An 18,393-nucleotide genomic window follows, 5' to 3' on the forward strand; every position below is an offset into this window, starting at 1 on the left:
AATGCGAGCTATTCTATATAGAATTAAGAGAGACTTCTAAATTGCATCGACTAATAGAAGTTCCCATTGAAACTTTGTTATTATAAGTGTCGTAACATCTTTTCCTGTTTGAACTAATAGTCCTTACAACACAATAATTTTGGCCCCTTAATAAGGCTCAACTAAAATATGCATTTTGCCGTGCAGACTGACTGGAACCAGCATTTAATCGAATTTGTAATTCAGTACAATACAATAATCTCATATATACATATGCATACATCATATATAACACAGGGATAGTATATATCCTAAGTAATTTGACACACAACTTTGTGAACCCAATAAACTTTACTTCCAGCAACAATAGTAATAAATATCTATTAACTTCCAATAACATTCCAAATGATAAATATCATATTATGAATACCCGTCATAAACAAACACTTGCCATCCATGTCAAACCAACTTATAAAGTTTGGAAACCTGCGCACGGTGCAATGCAAAAACCGTTTCTGGGAAATGATGCCGTACTCCACCATGATGACGATTATTTAAAAAAAATACGTCTACGTATGTCTACGGCTAGAATGACCACCTAGAAAAAAAAATTTCACGAACCCACGAAAAATGAATTTACATAACAAAATATTAGGTCACCTGACCTATCGAATCATACATCATTGATCCATACAAAATATCACAGCAACTTTAAGACAGTATTTTCCCGCTATACTGCGAAACGCTGAAAAATATATTTCTTTATCCTTTATACCGTTTGGAATATGTTCTGTTATATATATTTCAGTCGAAAAATTATTCCTGAATATTTTTTTCCATTTGGAACTTAAATTAACAAGGAACTACTGTTTCGAGATAATACTACATTAAAAAATGTGCTATGAAGTTCTGTTGAAAATATATAAGATTTCTACGCCTTAATATCTGAAGCGAAAATATTGATAACCAAATAAATATAAATATACAAATTATAGCAAGACCAGTTTGTTTACAACCCAGGCACTAACAACAATTCTGCTTTGCATACCTTCAGTGTATAATTTGTATTTGGAACGATATCACAAAGTTTTTCAGAATTGAATTAAATGCGAAATGGAATGTAAAATAATCGATAGCAATCAACTGCCCAAAGAAAGTCCAATAAAAAGTAACGGCTTATAACTATTGTAGGAAGTATCTACAAGTATAGCTTTTTACATCTACTTATTGTTGTATTAACGTATTCACCAATATTAATTTCATTGAATCATATGTAAATATATTAAGGTAAACATACATTTTCACTTTGAAAATAAAAAAGATACATAATACAGATATAAAAAAATGATAGACGCAGAAAATATATTTTTCAATCCAATAAAAGGTAGAACTTGTTAAAGCTCTATTTTTACCTTGAACCGACTATTTATAAAGGTATGATTCGGAAATTTGTATCCATATCCGTATATTAATACAGGGATTTAAATTTACAGTGTCATACATAACTACAGATAAACAAAACATACACAAAATGGCGCAGGCAGCTTTTAAAACTTGTGAAATTTGTGTTTCAAGTCCTGGACATAACTACTGTCAAGAATGTGATCAGTTGTTTTGTGATGGATGTAAAATATCTCATTTACGGACAAAGATGACAAAAAATCACACATTTCAAAGTGGTTCTAATATCAACCCGGAAGTCAAACAATACTGTAACGAACATGATGAAAACTTTATATACTACTGCAGGGAATGCGATGCACCAATATGTAAAATATGTGTTATTGAAGATCATAAAAAACATGATTTATGTGAAATCAACACATCATCTGCAATAAACAAAGCTGAGATCGAAAGCGATATTAACATTAAGCTGAACATATTAAAAACAAATATAATGGGTATCGAGCAAGGAACACATGCATATCTCGGAGATATCGATGGAGTCATGCATGCCATAAGAAAAGAAGGTTTACGGTTAAAAGAGCTTATTGACACAGAAGTTGAATATCTGATTAGATCAGTGAAAGAACAACAATCAACACAACTTCAAATCTTACAGTCTATGGGTGATGCATTTAAAACTGATTTGAATAAAGTAGAGGAACAGTACAAGATTTTTCAAAACGCACAACAGATAACAGAAACGTCAGCATTGCTTTTAAAAGTGAAGGAAATAAAGTCACAACTCGCTGCAGTAGAAGTGCAACAGCTTACTGGCATGCCAACGGTAAAATATGTAAAAAGTAGAGCACAAAGAAGTGAAATAAAGAAAATGATTGGAGACCTAACATTCAGGTGAGTTGTTCTTAATTATTGGGTCACAAAGTTCAATTGGCATCAATTTTGGGATGCCACGTAATTTAATTGATATGTCATTGAATATTGTAAAATCCTATTTTATTCATATGATTTCATAATGTGGGAGTGGCGAATAAATTGACTCCTTTAGTTGCAGATTGAAAATAGAAATTATTTAACATTTGGCACAGGCATTTGTCTTAGAAAACAAATCCTATGTACCCTAATATAACACAAGGTACATATTTAATCATTTTTAAAAATGTCATCATGTCGCGACATTTCGTTAGATGCCGATTTCTTAGTTCCCGACCCCACAAAAATTTAACGTGTCGTAAATCTGAATTAATTTTACTACACAATGATGTATAACACGCCTACTTTTGTTGTCGAAATCATCCGTAGCAATCCTACCCAAGTATGGTAATCGCAATTATTTCGTCTACCGACGCCAATTTGGAATTAAATGTTTCGCAGTCAAGGGTATCTTCCCGTTCTCAAGGTCGAAATGTTTCTCAGAGTGTTCTGATTTTATTTCATTTCATACGTTTAGTCAAGAAAGAGTCTGAATGATATCAATAGAATCGGAAAATCTGAGTTCTAAAAATAGAAATTCCTGACACATTAGACCATTAGACAGGCCTAAAATAACACTTATTAGGGTTTGTTTCACATAATCTTTTTACGAATTTACAATAAAGGTAATAAAGGTATTAAGAGAAAAGCTGACAGTTTTTTGTACCTAATTTTTATTATAAATCAATCACTGCGGAAAGGAAAGATGTAGTATGATTTTCATAGAGACAACTATTAACAAAGGACCAAATGACACAGAAATCAACAAAAGTAGGTTACCGTACGGCATTCAACAATAAGCAAAACCAACACCGCATATTCAGCAATAAAACGTCCTGAAATGTAAAACAGTTCAAACTAGAAAATTAAAGGCCTTATTTATGTACAAACAAATGAACGTAAATATGTAAATGAAGACACCAGTAGTATACCACTGTGCGAAATTCATCAATCGATTGGCAGAAAACATATCCGTTTTTTTTTTCAATCTCAAACTGAGGGAAACTCATCAACTGTGAGAGAAAAACATCAAACAACAGAAAAAAACTGAAGTGCAACAAAAAAAAACGACTATGCATCACGCACAGTAACAAACTGTAAGATAACAACTGCCATTTGCCTGATTTGTTACAGGACATATTAAATTTGAAGACAAATGGTAGATTGAACCTAGATTTGTGGCTACCAAAATCTCGAACTTGCATGGCAATGTTAAACATAACAATAACATAACAACATGACAGGACTAAAGTTCAAATAAAAAGAAGTGAAAAACACAGATAAACTATACAAAATAACATTTCGACATGCTAATAGTTAACAAAGATACATCGCTTTTCATCTACATAAGGCATATCAGTGACGCTCAGGTTAAAATAGTAAAGATAGCCATACAAAGATGCAGAGCATTGATGACCCAAAATTTCCAAAAATTGTGCCAAACAAAGCGAATGTTATCTGCCTTGGATAAGAAAATCCTTTGTATTCAGCATAATTCATACTTTTGCAAATAGTTAATTTATGAAAATGACCACATAATTGACACAACAACAAACAACAATCACTGAATAACAGGATCCTGACTTGGAACAGGCAAATACATGTAAAATTTGGCATGCTAAAACATGCTAACGGGATCCCAAATGAAAGTTTGGAAAATATCTTGCTTTTATATTTAATTGAACGCCGCTAATTATGTATGATTCATAAACATTTGAATATTGATGCAAACATTATATTTAACGAACGCATATCGTTAAGGTATAATTTCTATTATTTTTTTAGTGAAACGGGAAAAAGAGAAGAACCCCTAAAACAACGTGCAAGTCATAGGTATTCATTCGTATTAACCAGTGAACGACTAACATATGAACAAGTATATGTCACGCTCTGCTTTTGTAAATACACAAACAGATAACGATACATCATAGGCCTGTTCTCTGAATGTGGAAAGCTTTTTAAAAAAAAATTTTTGTACAATTAGAGTCGTTAGCAAATATAGGATTTATTCGAAGTCGGGAAGGATCTTCTAATTCATCATTTTGATTAAGATAACATGTATTTTCCGATTGATCTTGAATGACAGAAGTGGAATAAAATTCCCGGACCCTAGCTTGAATTGTGTCACATGTATTTTCAATATCAGATTTGTCATTTTCAATATCGGCCTCGCTGTTATCAGAGACATTCGGTTCATTATTGCTTGGAAATTTACTACAACACTAAAAAGGAATGGGAAACCATGTGATGTTACTGTTATACCACTGTCCCAGGTTCGGGGGAGGGTTTGATCCCGCTAACATGTTTAACCCCGCCAGATTATTTATGTATGTGCCGTTCCCAAATCAGGAGCCTGTAATTCAGTGGTTGTCGTTTGTTAATGTGTTACATATTTGTTGTTCGTTCATTTTTTTTTACATAAATAAGGCCGTTAGCTTTCTCGTTTGAATTGTTTTACATTGTCTTATCAGGGCTTTTTATAGCTGACTATGCGGTGTGGGCTTTGCTCGTTGTTGAAGGCCGTACGGTGACCTATAGTTGTTAATGTTTGTGTCATTTTGGTCTTTTGTGGATAGTTGTCTGATTGGCCATCATATCACATCTTCTTTTTTATATGATGTTAAGGTATGTTTGAGAAATAGTGATAAGTTGTATTGGAATTTTACTAATCGGTTGATATGCTATCTTTATAGAGACACTTCACCAGGTAGACAATTCAGGTACAGATGCAACACTTGGAGGTAAGTGTGATGTTTTTGTTTTTGTTTTTATTTTCATTTGATATATACAATAGCAGCTTTGGATACAGTAAGATAGTAAAAAGGTGGAGCGAAAGATACCTGGTGAACGATCAAACTCATAAAATGAAAATAAACTGACAACGCATGACTGATAAAGGAAAACACAAACAATAGTACACAAAACACAACATAGAAAACTAAAGACCTAGTAACACGAACCCCACCAAAAATCCGGGGGTGATCTCATGTGCTCCGGGAAAGTAAGCAGACCCTGTAAAACATGGTGAACCCATCGTGTTTCTCATGTTACAAACCCTGTAACAAGTCTAAATTCGTAGGTACCAAGGATACGTCTTAATGACCAAATTCAAACGTGGAATTTTTATACCTTTTTTTACACTAAAAGCAAATCAACTATTGATCACAATGCCATATTTATTCATTCCTGAAATATTTTGGTTGCCATCAATTTTTTTTAATTTTTTTTTATATAACATGTATTAGTCAAATTCTTATTTTTCTCGTTTAAATTATTTTGTCGTGTGGGGGTCTTTAAAAGCTTGCTATACGATATTATTTTTTTTACTATTGTTGAAGGCTGTGCTGCGATATATAGTTGAAATCGAATGTTGAATGTTTCATGTTGAAATCGAATGTTAAAAGTTGAAATCGAATGTTAAATGTTGCATGTTGAAAAGAATATTGAATGTTGAATAATGAAAAAAGGAATGCTGAATAATGAAAAAAGGAATGCTGAATGTTGAAAACGAATGTTGAATGTTAAAATCGAATATGGAATAAAATTTAAAAAAGTATGAAAACAATAATGCAAACTGTTTAAAACGAATGTTGAATGTAAAAAATCGAATGTAATAAAAAAGATTGATTTTTTTTTAAGTTGAACATGTTGAATATTGAAATCAAACGTTCAATGTTGAAACCGAAATTTGAATTTGAATGTTGAAATCGAATGTTGTATATTGGAATCGAATGTTGAATTATGAAATTTTAATGTTGAATTACGAAATATTAATGTTGAAAACGATGATATAAAAAAAAAAGGAATAAACAAATTTCGAAAGAAAATGAATTTTGAAAAAAAATGTTTAACCAAAAAAAATATAGAATGTTGAATGTTGAATCAACTTGACATCCGTTAGGAAAGGTGTATTTTTTGTTTTAATTAAATCCTTTTCACACATTTTTTTGGGAATAGTAAATTAACTATTAACTTTAACTTGTTTGAATTTCAGGACAGAACTTGTTACTAGGTGAGTATTCGTGTTTGTATGAATTAACAAAATATTCAGTGAATAAGATTGCCTTATTGTAGAAAGTACTGATATATGATATATTCAAATGGAAATGAAAGAAATAATTTTAGCATTGTCATCTTGGATTAGCTATTTAATAGTTTATATTAACATGAGCCGAATAATTATCAAAAAGATGTAAAAAAAAAACCAAATTATACAAGCGCAACTATTTTATTTATTTTCTTCAGATATGTTCGCTAACAAAATACAACCAGCTTGTTTTAAATATATACTAATATTGAATTACTTAAGTAATGAAAAACACGATTCACATATGGCCGTTGTTGATTGATACAAACACAGCGTTTTGTTTTGAAAGTTATTTCGATACTACACGAAAACTGCCTTGGAAACTGATTCTGCACGTTGAACGAAATAGTGTTTGCAATCTTAATAAACACCTACACTACAATGGGCTAACAACGTTATAACTATTTAGTTTATACAGTCTGAGTTACCAAAACGATATAAAAGATAAAATGAAAAAGACTGCGTTATTCTATACATTGGTATTGACTTTTTTTCACAAATATGTTTATCTTATCTAAATTTGAAAAAAAGTTTGCATTTCATAAACAACAAGTGAAAGAATCAAATGTATTGATATGACCGAGTAATTTTCTAAGAGGAGTAAAATTCATGTTCTTTTTGTAAGAGCAATTTCTTTAATTCATGATTGCTTAATGTTGACGCGTACTGAAATAAATACATGAAGTTCAAATATTCTGTGTTCTTCTTTTTAAACATATTTTATAGTTAAGTATGCTGTTTGGCATCTTATTTGACATTTTTGTTGTATTTGTTCTTTCAGTATACCCCCTTTGTAAGTATTTGTGTCATATTATTATCAAATTTTAGAAAAATAAGGTATGCATAAGTGTCAGTACAAATAAAACATTATTTTTTGTATTAGTTAAACATTTTGGAATTATTAAATGCTCTGCGTATTAGGATTTGGTCTTTCAACCGTTTATATAACAATCTCTGTGATCTCATAGTGATTTCCTCGACTCGATTGTTATTGATTGATTTTGATTTTTGGTGTTTTAACGCAACTTTTAAGCACCGCATTTAGGCCATATCGTGGCGACGTTTTTATTGGTGCCCGGAGAAAACCGCCGACCTTGGATAGGAAAACTGAAAATCCTAGTCACTTAAGATTAGAGTCGAGTAATTACAGTAGTAGCTAGATAGACCACTTGGCCATCCTCCATTGTTATTAAACTGTGGTTTGATCTACAGCGGGTCAGGCCAAAACTTAAAAATGGTTGTCTGCTGGTTCTCATCTTAGCACTTGTCTTTAATGAGTGAGATCAAAGACTGATTGTGTCGGATAACGTGTCCGGATATGTTGTGGTGTCTTTCTGCGGACTGTTGCCTTGTGGGATTGCACGTTCAAAATCTGGCTCAGCATGGCGGTCTTAGGATTCATATTCACATTCACATTGTTAGCGTCTTCAATGATAAAATGGGGAAAGGAAATATAAAAAAATGTCAAAGAGAAAATAAACCGACCAAAGAGCAAATATAATAAGAATTTAATTAGACAGCCATTTATCATAATAATCATTAAACTGTTTCTTGAGTCATAAGTGGTTTTACTGAAGACAAGATTTGCGTTGAAGAAGCGAAGTTGATTTGTTTGTATGCTAATAATTTTCAAAGTATTGTCCTGTTTTAACACGATTTGTTCATTATATCCACATTAAATGTGATTAACACATTTGTGTGTACTAATATAAATCTATTTCTATATTTTTCAGCAAGTTGTAAGTACAATTTAATATCGTTTTCATAACAGTGTGAGCGAGACCATTTCATAGCGCGCTCGGGTTATTAATTGACTAGGTTAGATTAGGTGAATGCTTGTCTGTTACGCCAACCTATGAAATCGTACTTGTTAATTTAACAAAGACTAAAAGGCGGAAATCAATGGTGGTATTACACCTATAGTTGATCAAGTTGATGTGTCTCGGTTTTAGTTTGTAATTCGACTCTGTTTTGACTAATCGAAGAATTACTTCTGAATTGCGGTACACTTCTGTTGCTTTTATTTATTCGACAAAGAAGAAGAAACCTACCTCAGCGAATCACAAGTACATGTACTACTTAGGATGGATGGTTTTCTGATTATCCAGGTTATTCTTTCTACAGAAAGTTTTGTTAAGACACATTTATATTTTGCCAATTTAAAATATTATCATTTCTGTTCTGTTTAAGCATCGTTGTAAATATAATGAAATTTGATATGAGAGGATTAACGCTATAAAACCAGGTTCAATCCACAATTTTTTACATTCAAAAATGCCTTTACCAAGTCAGGAATACGTCAGTTATTGACCATTCATTTGATGTGTTTTGGGTGTCACTAGTAAGTCGTGTGTGTACCAAATGCACTTCTGGCGTATTAAAATCTTTAACTTGTTGCCTTTTAGCTATTATTCGTGTGTTTCTTTGTCTATTGTGTTCTCCAATTTATTTATTTTGTAGTCGTGTAATTTTGTGATGTCATTTTAATATTATATTTCACATGGCCATACAAGAGGCTGAATCTGCTTACGCGTCCAGAGCACCTTAAATCATCCCAAGGTTTTGGTGCGGTTCGTGATGCTTAGTCATAGTCTTCTGTGTTTCGTCTTGTGTACTATTATTTGTTTGGTTTTTTTTTTACCATGACGGTGTCAGTTTAATTTAGATTTATGAGTTTCAATGTCCTTCTGAGATCTTTCGCCCCTCTTTTTATCGTTTGCTATATTCTGGTGATCATCCATATTTATAGCTTTGAATTAATGGAAACATATTTTTGTGCATTCCAAATGTCTTTACCACAATCATTTCATGTTTTCTTGAATTTGAAATGAACTAATGCGACTGATTATCAATTCATATACACATACCTTAAATGAATTTGCTAGTTATATATATTTTTTGTGGATGTAGCTCTTCAACTGCTTTGGTCCTTGGCTTTACACATGTATATTCGGCTTTGAGCGTTCTTTATGAAAGTAAATCAAGAATAGCGCTTTCAATTCGGACGCATGAAATTTATAACGTGTTGTTTTCATGTTTTGTACTAAACCATGTTGACATAAGTAAGACAAACGATTTATCTAGTAGACAAGGTTCTGCTAACCGTTCGGATTTTTTTGGAGCACATAGGATCAACCTCTGTTTTTGATTTGGTATGCGTTTATCTGTATACATTTTTTTGTGAAGTGTTATTTTTTGGTAATTTGTTTAGTCTATTGATATGTTTTGTCATTAAGTTGTCGTCTCGACACAAATAAGTTTTTAATATCACATTGATATTTCACGTCTTATTTTTTTATATCCAATTGTTTGAATAAATTGTTCTGAAATATCTATCTATTTTGTTATTATGTTATTTACCCTATACACATTGTTTTACACTTGTCCTCCATATTTAGCATGTTTATATTTCAAAGATATTTTGTGTTTACTTAATATGTGAATTTCATTATATTTGTAGTAAGTCAGCTTTCCCTTGTTTGTAAGTACAATTTGATATATCCTTATCATCATTAAAACTCCGACCTCAAATTAATTCATAATCAGTGGGTTACACAAACTGAGTTTAATAAAAAAAAAATGAGATGATTTTTCATTTGTAACTTGCCAAACGAGATGTATGTTTCAACTTGAGTAATTGTGTGTTTATATATTCAAATAAGAATGTAAAACTTGACCTGATTTAAACATGTAAATCCAAGTAACTTTCGTGTTAGGTTGTAATTTTTTTGTGGAAAGATATGTTGTGTATTAACATTTTACACGTTATAAGAACTCATCAACACGAATGAGCTGAAGACGTATTTCGCAGATACTTTATTTAGAGTTTTCCTCTTTCTAGTCTACTTCTAGCGATTTGCTAATATACTGGATGTATTTTAATTACGAAATACCATCTTTACATATTTGCGACGACTTATGTTATTTTTCTACTCGTAAAAATAAATCGCTCGCGAAAATAAGTTGGTTTACCTTCTTTCGTCATAGATCTTTAAATAACACATAAAGAGTTGTATGACCAAAGACGCAAAAAAGATTCAAAGTCAATTTGATCTGAATGAGAACCTTTGTAAGAACCTTATTTTCTTAAATAATCGTATGTTCCAATGACGTGCGCATTTATTATTGTTTAATTGACTGCATTCTGTATTTATTCAAAGTAGATTTGGAACAAGTTATTTTAACTTACTTTAAAGCAACTTATTTTCGGGAGCAACTGATTTTCGTGACTTTCGCGAGTAGAAAAATAACGCGAATATAAATTGTCGCGAATATGTCAAACTTGGACCATTCCTTATATTGAACTTTATCAAATAAGTAAAAAAATCGCGAAATAAAAAAGCCGATAAGTGGTTCAAAAAGGGTAAAACGCAAATATGAATTCCTGTCCTCTTTACTGGTGCGATTGCTGCCTTGTAGCGGCATTATATTGCCCATTTTCATTTTCAAAATCTACAGCTTTGAATTATTAATGGAATAATTTACGTAATGTTTTAATTTAACATAAGGCCATTCTTTTATTTCATCTATCAACCCACAGATGAATGGATCATATTGACTTTTCTGCTAAATACCTGAATTATAAATCCTGCATTCTTTTTGTCTGTGGAGACACCGTATCGTATAGTAAAATGTCAAATCACAAAAAAATTAACGGAAAGTACTTAATCAAACGACCAAAATTCATGACTTGGTACAGGCATTTTTTATGATGAAAATGAGGGATTCAACCTTGTATTTGACCTAGCCAAACCGCTCACTTTTACTGTAGTTCCATTAAGTTTCATAATATTGACAACGACTGTTGAACAAAAAAAACCCAGACATAATAAGTAAAAATGTCAAAATTGGGATAGACCAGTCAATATTGTGTTCTACATGTTATAATCTTATTCACTATAAAAACAAACAAATAAAATAGATTACTATAGAAGCTTTACTTCGAATGACTCTGAGATATTTTATAACTCACTATAAACTCTAATTTAATCATTTGATATTTTACAGCGGGAAACGTCCGTAAGTACTGTTGATATTTTAATTTAAACTAATATCGTGATGTTTTAGGAAATTTCCTTCAACGCTTAGTGAATTTACCCATTTCTGTTACAAAGACAATTCTAACAAGTAAATGACATCAAGCAACCGATGATTTAGTTTTTTTTTTATTACAAGTCATTAAAGGACAGTCATGTAACTACTAGGAAGGGTATTTTTTTCACTTAAAAATATTCTTATCCCCAATTTGATAGAAAAAAAATATATTTTGAATCCAAATTGTCCCCATGCTTAGTTCCTTTTTCACGAATGTGGTCTTCTGAATTATACTATTAAACAGGTTTGTAATAACATCAGCAACACAACGGGTGTCATATGTGGAGTAGGATCTGCGTTCTTTGATTAAAGTATTTAAAAAAACATGAAAGTGATCCTACCCTTTTTTTAAATAAAAAAAACAGTTTTTAGTCACTTATGAATGACTCTTAAACAAGTTATAACTCATTTTATATTACACTTTATTGTCTATTACAGGAAACAAATTCAGTAAGTATTTTTTATCTAATGCAAAAACTGTCTGAGATACAGGAAAATATAAAAAAAAGAAGATGTGGTATGATTGCCAATGAGACCAAAATGGCAAAGAAATTAGCAAATATAGGTCACCGTACGGCCTTCAACAATGAGCAAAGCCAATACGATGAATACCGCATACTTAGCTATAAAAGGTCTCGACATTACAATGTTAAACAATTCAAACAAGAAGACTAACGGCCTTAATTATGTACAAAAAATTAACAAAAACAAATATGTAACACATAAACAAATGACAACCACTGAAATACAGGCTTTTTGAGATAAAATTGAGAATGGAAATGGTGAATATGAAAACAACAACACCACAAAATGCAGATTACAGCTGAAGACCATCAGTTGGTCTTCAACGCTGCTAGAAAATCTCGCACCCGGAGATTGGCCCTCCCCATAATAAAAATGTTTTATTATTTCAGTGAAAATGAACGTAGACATTATATATCTTGAAATGTGTCAAACAGCCAATTTAATATCACTTTCTACTCAACCAAATTTTGCAATTTTCAAAGCTTTCCTAATATTTTACCTTAAGTATATCTTCATAGAAACCAGGTTAATCCTGAATGGTACATGTATCCGCTTTCTGCATGCAAATTTTCAACATAACTTTTAAGCCTGGCTAAGCTTGGCTTCTAAGAATAAAACTGACCTTTAAAAAGAGGTATTAAAGTCAAACAAACATTTTGTTTAAAAGATATCCGATAGTTTAAACAGGTCTCATTAATCAGTATCATACATGGTGCATGGTTAAACATGAAGGGCACTCAATTGAATACAATCAAAATATCTGAATAGAACTGAATGTACAAACAAAAGAAATAAATACATAATACATCTAACTAAGACTTAACTTTTGTATGTTGTGTCTTCTGTACTTTTGTTTGTCTTTTTATCTTTAGCTATCGCGTTTTTAGTTTATTTTCAATCTATGAGTTTGACTGGTATCTTTCGTCCCTCTGTTTTAACGATTCAGACTTTTTGCATTTATGTAAAGATTATCATTGCTATTCAATTTAAAATTACATTTCCTAGTAAACTCTTAACATGTTGTAATCTTTAACATTCTACATTGCTCTAGGTATTGCGAGAATTGTGGGTAAGTTTTTATGTTTTATTATTCAGTACATATCAATCAGCATTCTGAAAAACAATACTACAATGACGTATGAATAGTTTTATTACAATCGATGAATGCGACGTAAAATAACAATTATAGATAGGTTAATAGTTAAATCAAAAGCTCAAACACAACAAACGAATGGTAAACTACTGTCATATTACTGACTTAATACATGCAGTTTCTTTGGTAAAAAAAAGGTAGCTAAAACCTGGTGTGGTAGTTACCCAAACCTTATACTTGTATGACAGTCGCATCAAATGTTTGTACTGGTTGACAGAAAAGACGACAAAAACAAGAGAAACGTATAGAAACTATCTGTTCATTTGGTACCACAAGCCCAGAAGTCAGCACTTCTGTGCTGACAAGAATTAACATTAAAATGGTCATAATTATAAAATAACTGTTTACAAAAAGTTTAATTTTTTAAATAACGACAGGAATGAATTACCATAGCTGTATTTGGCAAACCATTTAGGACTTAATGCTGTTCAATTCGTACTTTTTTTGGCCTTTTCAACTTTTCATAATCGGGCGTCACTAATAGGGCTTTTGTAGACAAAAAGCGCGTCTGGTATATATAAAAAAAATCAATATTGATATCTATTATGACTTTATTTGTTGTTTGATTAATTTACAGATAATATTCTTGTAACAATATATGTGGTATGAGTGTTATTAAGACAACTCTACATCCGAGTCACATTTTGTAAAAGAAAAAAATGTACATTCAAAGCCTTGGCTCACACCGAACAATAAGCTATGTCATGCATGTCATATGAATTAAATTATTTAGTGACAGAATCTGATTTGAATTTCGGTCAGTTTTACAAAAAAAAATTTTGTCATAAATACATTGATGTTACTAATGCTCGAGTGTATGTCTGAATTATATGATTGTTTTCAAGATAAATATGACATACATATGTTTAATGCATTTTACGTGGTGTTGTATTTGTTTTAGGGAAGACAGTCCATGTAAATATATTGACATGCGTGAATAGACCGGTAATAAAGAACAAGCATGATGCAAATTGTATCATCTGTGATACCTCTACACGATTAACAAGTAGTTTAAAACAGAATGCCTATTATTTACCTACGTTTTGCTCCATGAGAAATGGTATAAAAAAGTTACATAAACATGAAAATGCATGATAATTTCTATCTTTTCTCTAAGTTGATATATATTGTATCACTATGATCGAAAAAAAGCAGTATGTACACTTTTGTACAATAAAATGCCTGATATCTCACTATTTACATCATTGTCATTGATTCGATAAATAAAGGCAACAGTACTATACCAGTGTTCAAACGTCATAAATCGATTTATAGAAAACAAATACAGGTTGCAAACTAAAACATATGGAACCACATCAACCATAAGAGGAAAACAAAGGATTACATTAATATTTGGTAACACAGAAATGGAGGTGGGGTGTTAATTCGAAATGAAAACCAAACATTCTAAGTATGTTAATATTCAAAAAGTTGTCAATATTACTGAAACAAAACGTTATATTGGTTTTCTTTTATTCCAATGTTACACACTGCATTTTGCAATAACAGGTATATTCACAAGTAGTCAAAATATAAGTAAATAATAGTAGAACTTGTTTACTGCAATGAAATGTAGGAGAATTTTCCTACAACTGTAAAATTGAAGGGCATACTTTTTTGCGACCCTTTTTCGTCTGCAACAGGATGTGATTTCAAACTGATTTGTTGGTATTTAAGCTAACTACATACCAATTAACAAGACATAATATACATTTTGATTGGTCTTTAAAAAGAAAACTCACAAAAATACTGAACTCAAAGGAAAATTCAAAACGGAAAGTTCCTAATCAAATTGTAAAACAAAAGATCAACAACAGCAAACAAATGGAGAAATGGATTATTACTGTCATAATCCTTACTTAGTGCAGGTATTTTCTTCTGTAAAAAATGGAGCTTTTAACTTTTGTTTAATAGCTAGATAAACATCTTACACTGTGTTACGTATACCATTTCATTATATTGACAAACATGTTTGAACAAAAGAAAAGAAATAGGTGAAAATGTCAAAAATAATGGTACAGCAGCCAGCATGCAGTGTATGATAATCTAAATCACAAAAATACTAATATGTAATAAAGAAGCACATATAAGACAGAGTATGAATCAAAATACTCGTTAAAGTGAAACAACTGATTGTTTGGCACTACAAGATTAGTCTCTTTTGACGTTTTCATTTTAATTCATATAATTGCAGTCAGGTGATCTAAACGGGAAAATATGTCGACAAATGGGCAATGGCATATTCATGGGATCGAAAAGGGGACAATTTGTCACAAAATGGGTTAGCTCTTGTCAGTAAAAAAGCAAAAGCACAAAAATACTTATCTCTGAGAAAAAAATCAAAATGGAAAGTCCATTATCAAATGGCAAAATCAAAAGCTCAAACACATCGAACGAATAAACAACACCTGTCATATTTATGACATGGTACAGGCAATTGAGTATAGTTCTTATCAAATGACCGAATCGGGACAATATGTCAAATATAGCTAAACGGAATTAATTAATTGAATGGATCAGAGCTGTTTATAGATATAAGAAGATGTGGTATGAGTGCCAATGAGACAACTCTCCATCAAAATAACAATTTCAAAAAGTTAACCATTATAGGTCAATGCACGGTCTTTAACACGGAGCCTTGGCTCACACCGAACAATAAGCTTTAAAGGTCCCCAAAATTAATAGGGTAAAACCATTCAAACTGGAAAACCAACGGTCTAATCTATATAAAAATGAGAAACGAGAAACACGTAAAAATTACTTAAACAAACGATAAATACTGTACATCGGATTCCTGACATAGGTCAGGTGCAAACATTTGCAGCGGGATGAAACGTTTTAATGGTACCAAACCTTCTCATTTTTTCTGAAATAATAGCATTACACCACAACAAAGAACAACATACAATAAAATATCATTGGCAGGCTTAATTCCATCAAAAAACATAAATTAATACACTATGAACGAATAAATTTGATCTGCGATACCTGAATGTAAATTCACAGTTAATGAAATATTAGGGATAAACATTCAAGGCCAAAAAGCAAATAAACAAGTCCAAACAAAGCCATTGCAAGACACCACTGCGAAATATGGAACTCTACGAAAATAATCACATTTGAAAAAAAAACTGTTTTAATAATACAGGTAAATCTTGAAGTTTATTCAAATGTAGTAAGTGAAAATTAGAAGATATTCGAATAATACAAGCTGGTATATAGACAAGTTCAATATAAATATAAAATAACAAAAAAGCTTTAAAACAGTATCAACAGGTCAAATAAACAAGAAAATACGATTTGAGAGTACTCGCAGTTACTGACAGCTAGTAAAAAGCCCCCCAAAAAATAATAATGAAAAATCATGCATCAGAGACTAAAATCAACTTAAACATGTCCCAGGGATTTAGTATTTTAACGCCTTGAACAGTCAGAGAAGACATGACTTGTGCAATGCCAAAATTAAAAGTCTCGACAAGAAGTTATGTATTTATTTAGCAGCGCATATTAATTCTGCGACGTACATTGAGCATTAGTATTTCTAACATTTTGGGAAAACCGATGTAGTGGCAGCTTCATCCTCTTTGACACATCTGCTGTAGTTCAAGCAGACAGTCTCTAATCGTGACTTGATTATATTAAAATTATTATGACTTGAAATGTCTTACTGACAAATTTTATTTCACAGCAAGACTGACATTCTACCAAGACATCATCGAAGAAAGAAGGGATTTAAAAATTACAAATCCGCCTTTCACTCATTTCATATTTTCATATAAAACACCAATGAGAAATACCAGACGTATAAAATATCAGCACGTTGATTTATATTTTACAAATAATTTCCTTGTACCCATGCTAGTATTTTTATTAGTTACTGTTTTAACACGTTTGTGATATCGTCATAACTTACGACCCCGAGGGTATCATCAGCTTAGTTGTCAGTGCTTTGGTATTGACATGATTAAACAAACTATACTAAATTATAAAATTTGAAACTAAGGTTTCAACTCCATCAGGCAAAGTTAGCTTTTGATGAGTTTAGCTATTTATGTTAGGTATTTTTGACATATAGCTCTTCAACGATTTTTAGTACTTATCTTTATTCGGATTTCAAATGATTGGCTTTGAGCGTTCCTGATGAAGCGCTTCGGAAGCAAGAAATTTTAAACGTGTTGTTTTCAATTTTTTATTTCTATACGAAAGTATATTCAGTTTCAAGTTACTGATTTTTATTGTCGTCGTAAATCAATATGCTATTAAACTTTAAACTTTAAATCAAAACATTTACAAATTCATGCATCTAACATCAAACACTAAAGTATATAAATAGACCAATTAGTGTGTAGTGTTGTCCCCTGTCATGTAAATAATATAAAAAGTTACCTGTTACATTATCCCTTTAACAGGTATACATATGGTAAACCACTTTAATACCTGTTACATACACCTTTAATTACCAAGTCAGGTATCGCAATTCAATTCAATGTTTGAATAAAGTCTCATCTTTTAACAGGTTCAATCGATATTTATAAATTGTCAAACAATACTGCATGAAATGAGAGCTATTCTATATAGAATTATGAGAGACTTCTAAATTGCATCGACTAACAGAAGTTCCAATTGAAACTTTGTTATGAAAAATGTCGTAATATGTTTTCCTGTTTGAACAAATATTATTTACCCTTTATTCCGTTAGGAATATGTCCTGTTATATTTATTTCAGTGGAAATAGTATTCATGAGTATTTTTTTCCATTTGAAACTTTTATTAACAAGGAATTACTGTTTCGACATAATACTACATAAAAAAATGTGCTATGAAGTTCTTTTGAAAATATATAAGATTTCTACGCCTTAATTTTCCTGAGCGAAAATATGGATAACCAAATAAATATAAATATACAAATTATAGCAAGACAAGTTTACAACCCAGGCAATAACAACAATTCTGCTTTGCATACCTTCAGTGTATAATTTGTATTTAAAACGATATCATAAAGTTTTTCAGAATGGAATTAAATGCGAAATGAAATCTAACATAATCGATAGCAATCAACTGCCCCAAGAAAGTCCAATAAGACGTAACGGCCATTATTATTGTAGGATGTACATGTATATACAAGTATAGAATGTATAGCATTTACATCTGATTATTGTGGAATTAACGTATTCACCAA

At 31.2% G+C, this 18,393-nt stretch overlaps 1 protein-coding gene across 1 annotated transcript; it reads left to right on the plus strand.

Moving 5' to 3' along the window:
• Positions 1 to 1,497: 1,497 nt before the first annotated feature.
• On the plus strand, positions 1,498 to 8,185 carry LOC134698064 (E3 ubiquitin-protein ligase TRIM9-like). The gene is made up of 4 exons (XM_063560353.1): positions 1,498 to 2,277; positions 4,141 to 4,188; positions 6,350 to 6,367; positions 8,176 to 8,185. Exons 1-4 carry the CDS (start codon positions 1,511 to 1,513, stop codon positions 8,183 to 8,185), a joined length of 843 nt encoding a protein of 280 aa, XP_063416423.1. The 5' UTR covers positions 1,498 to 1,510.
• The last annotated feature ends 10,208 nt before the right edge of the window (positions 8,186 to 18,393 follow it).

The sequence above is a fragment of the Mytilus trossulus genome, chromosome 14, assembly GCF_036588685.1.
Source record: "Mytilus trossulus isolate FHL-02 chromosome 14, PNRI_Mtr1.1.1.hap1, whole genome shotgun sequence".
Classification (NCBI taxonomy): Eukaryota; Metazoa; Mollusca; class Bivalvia; order Mytilida; family Mytilidae; genus Mytilus; species Mytilus trossulus.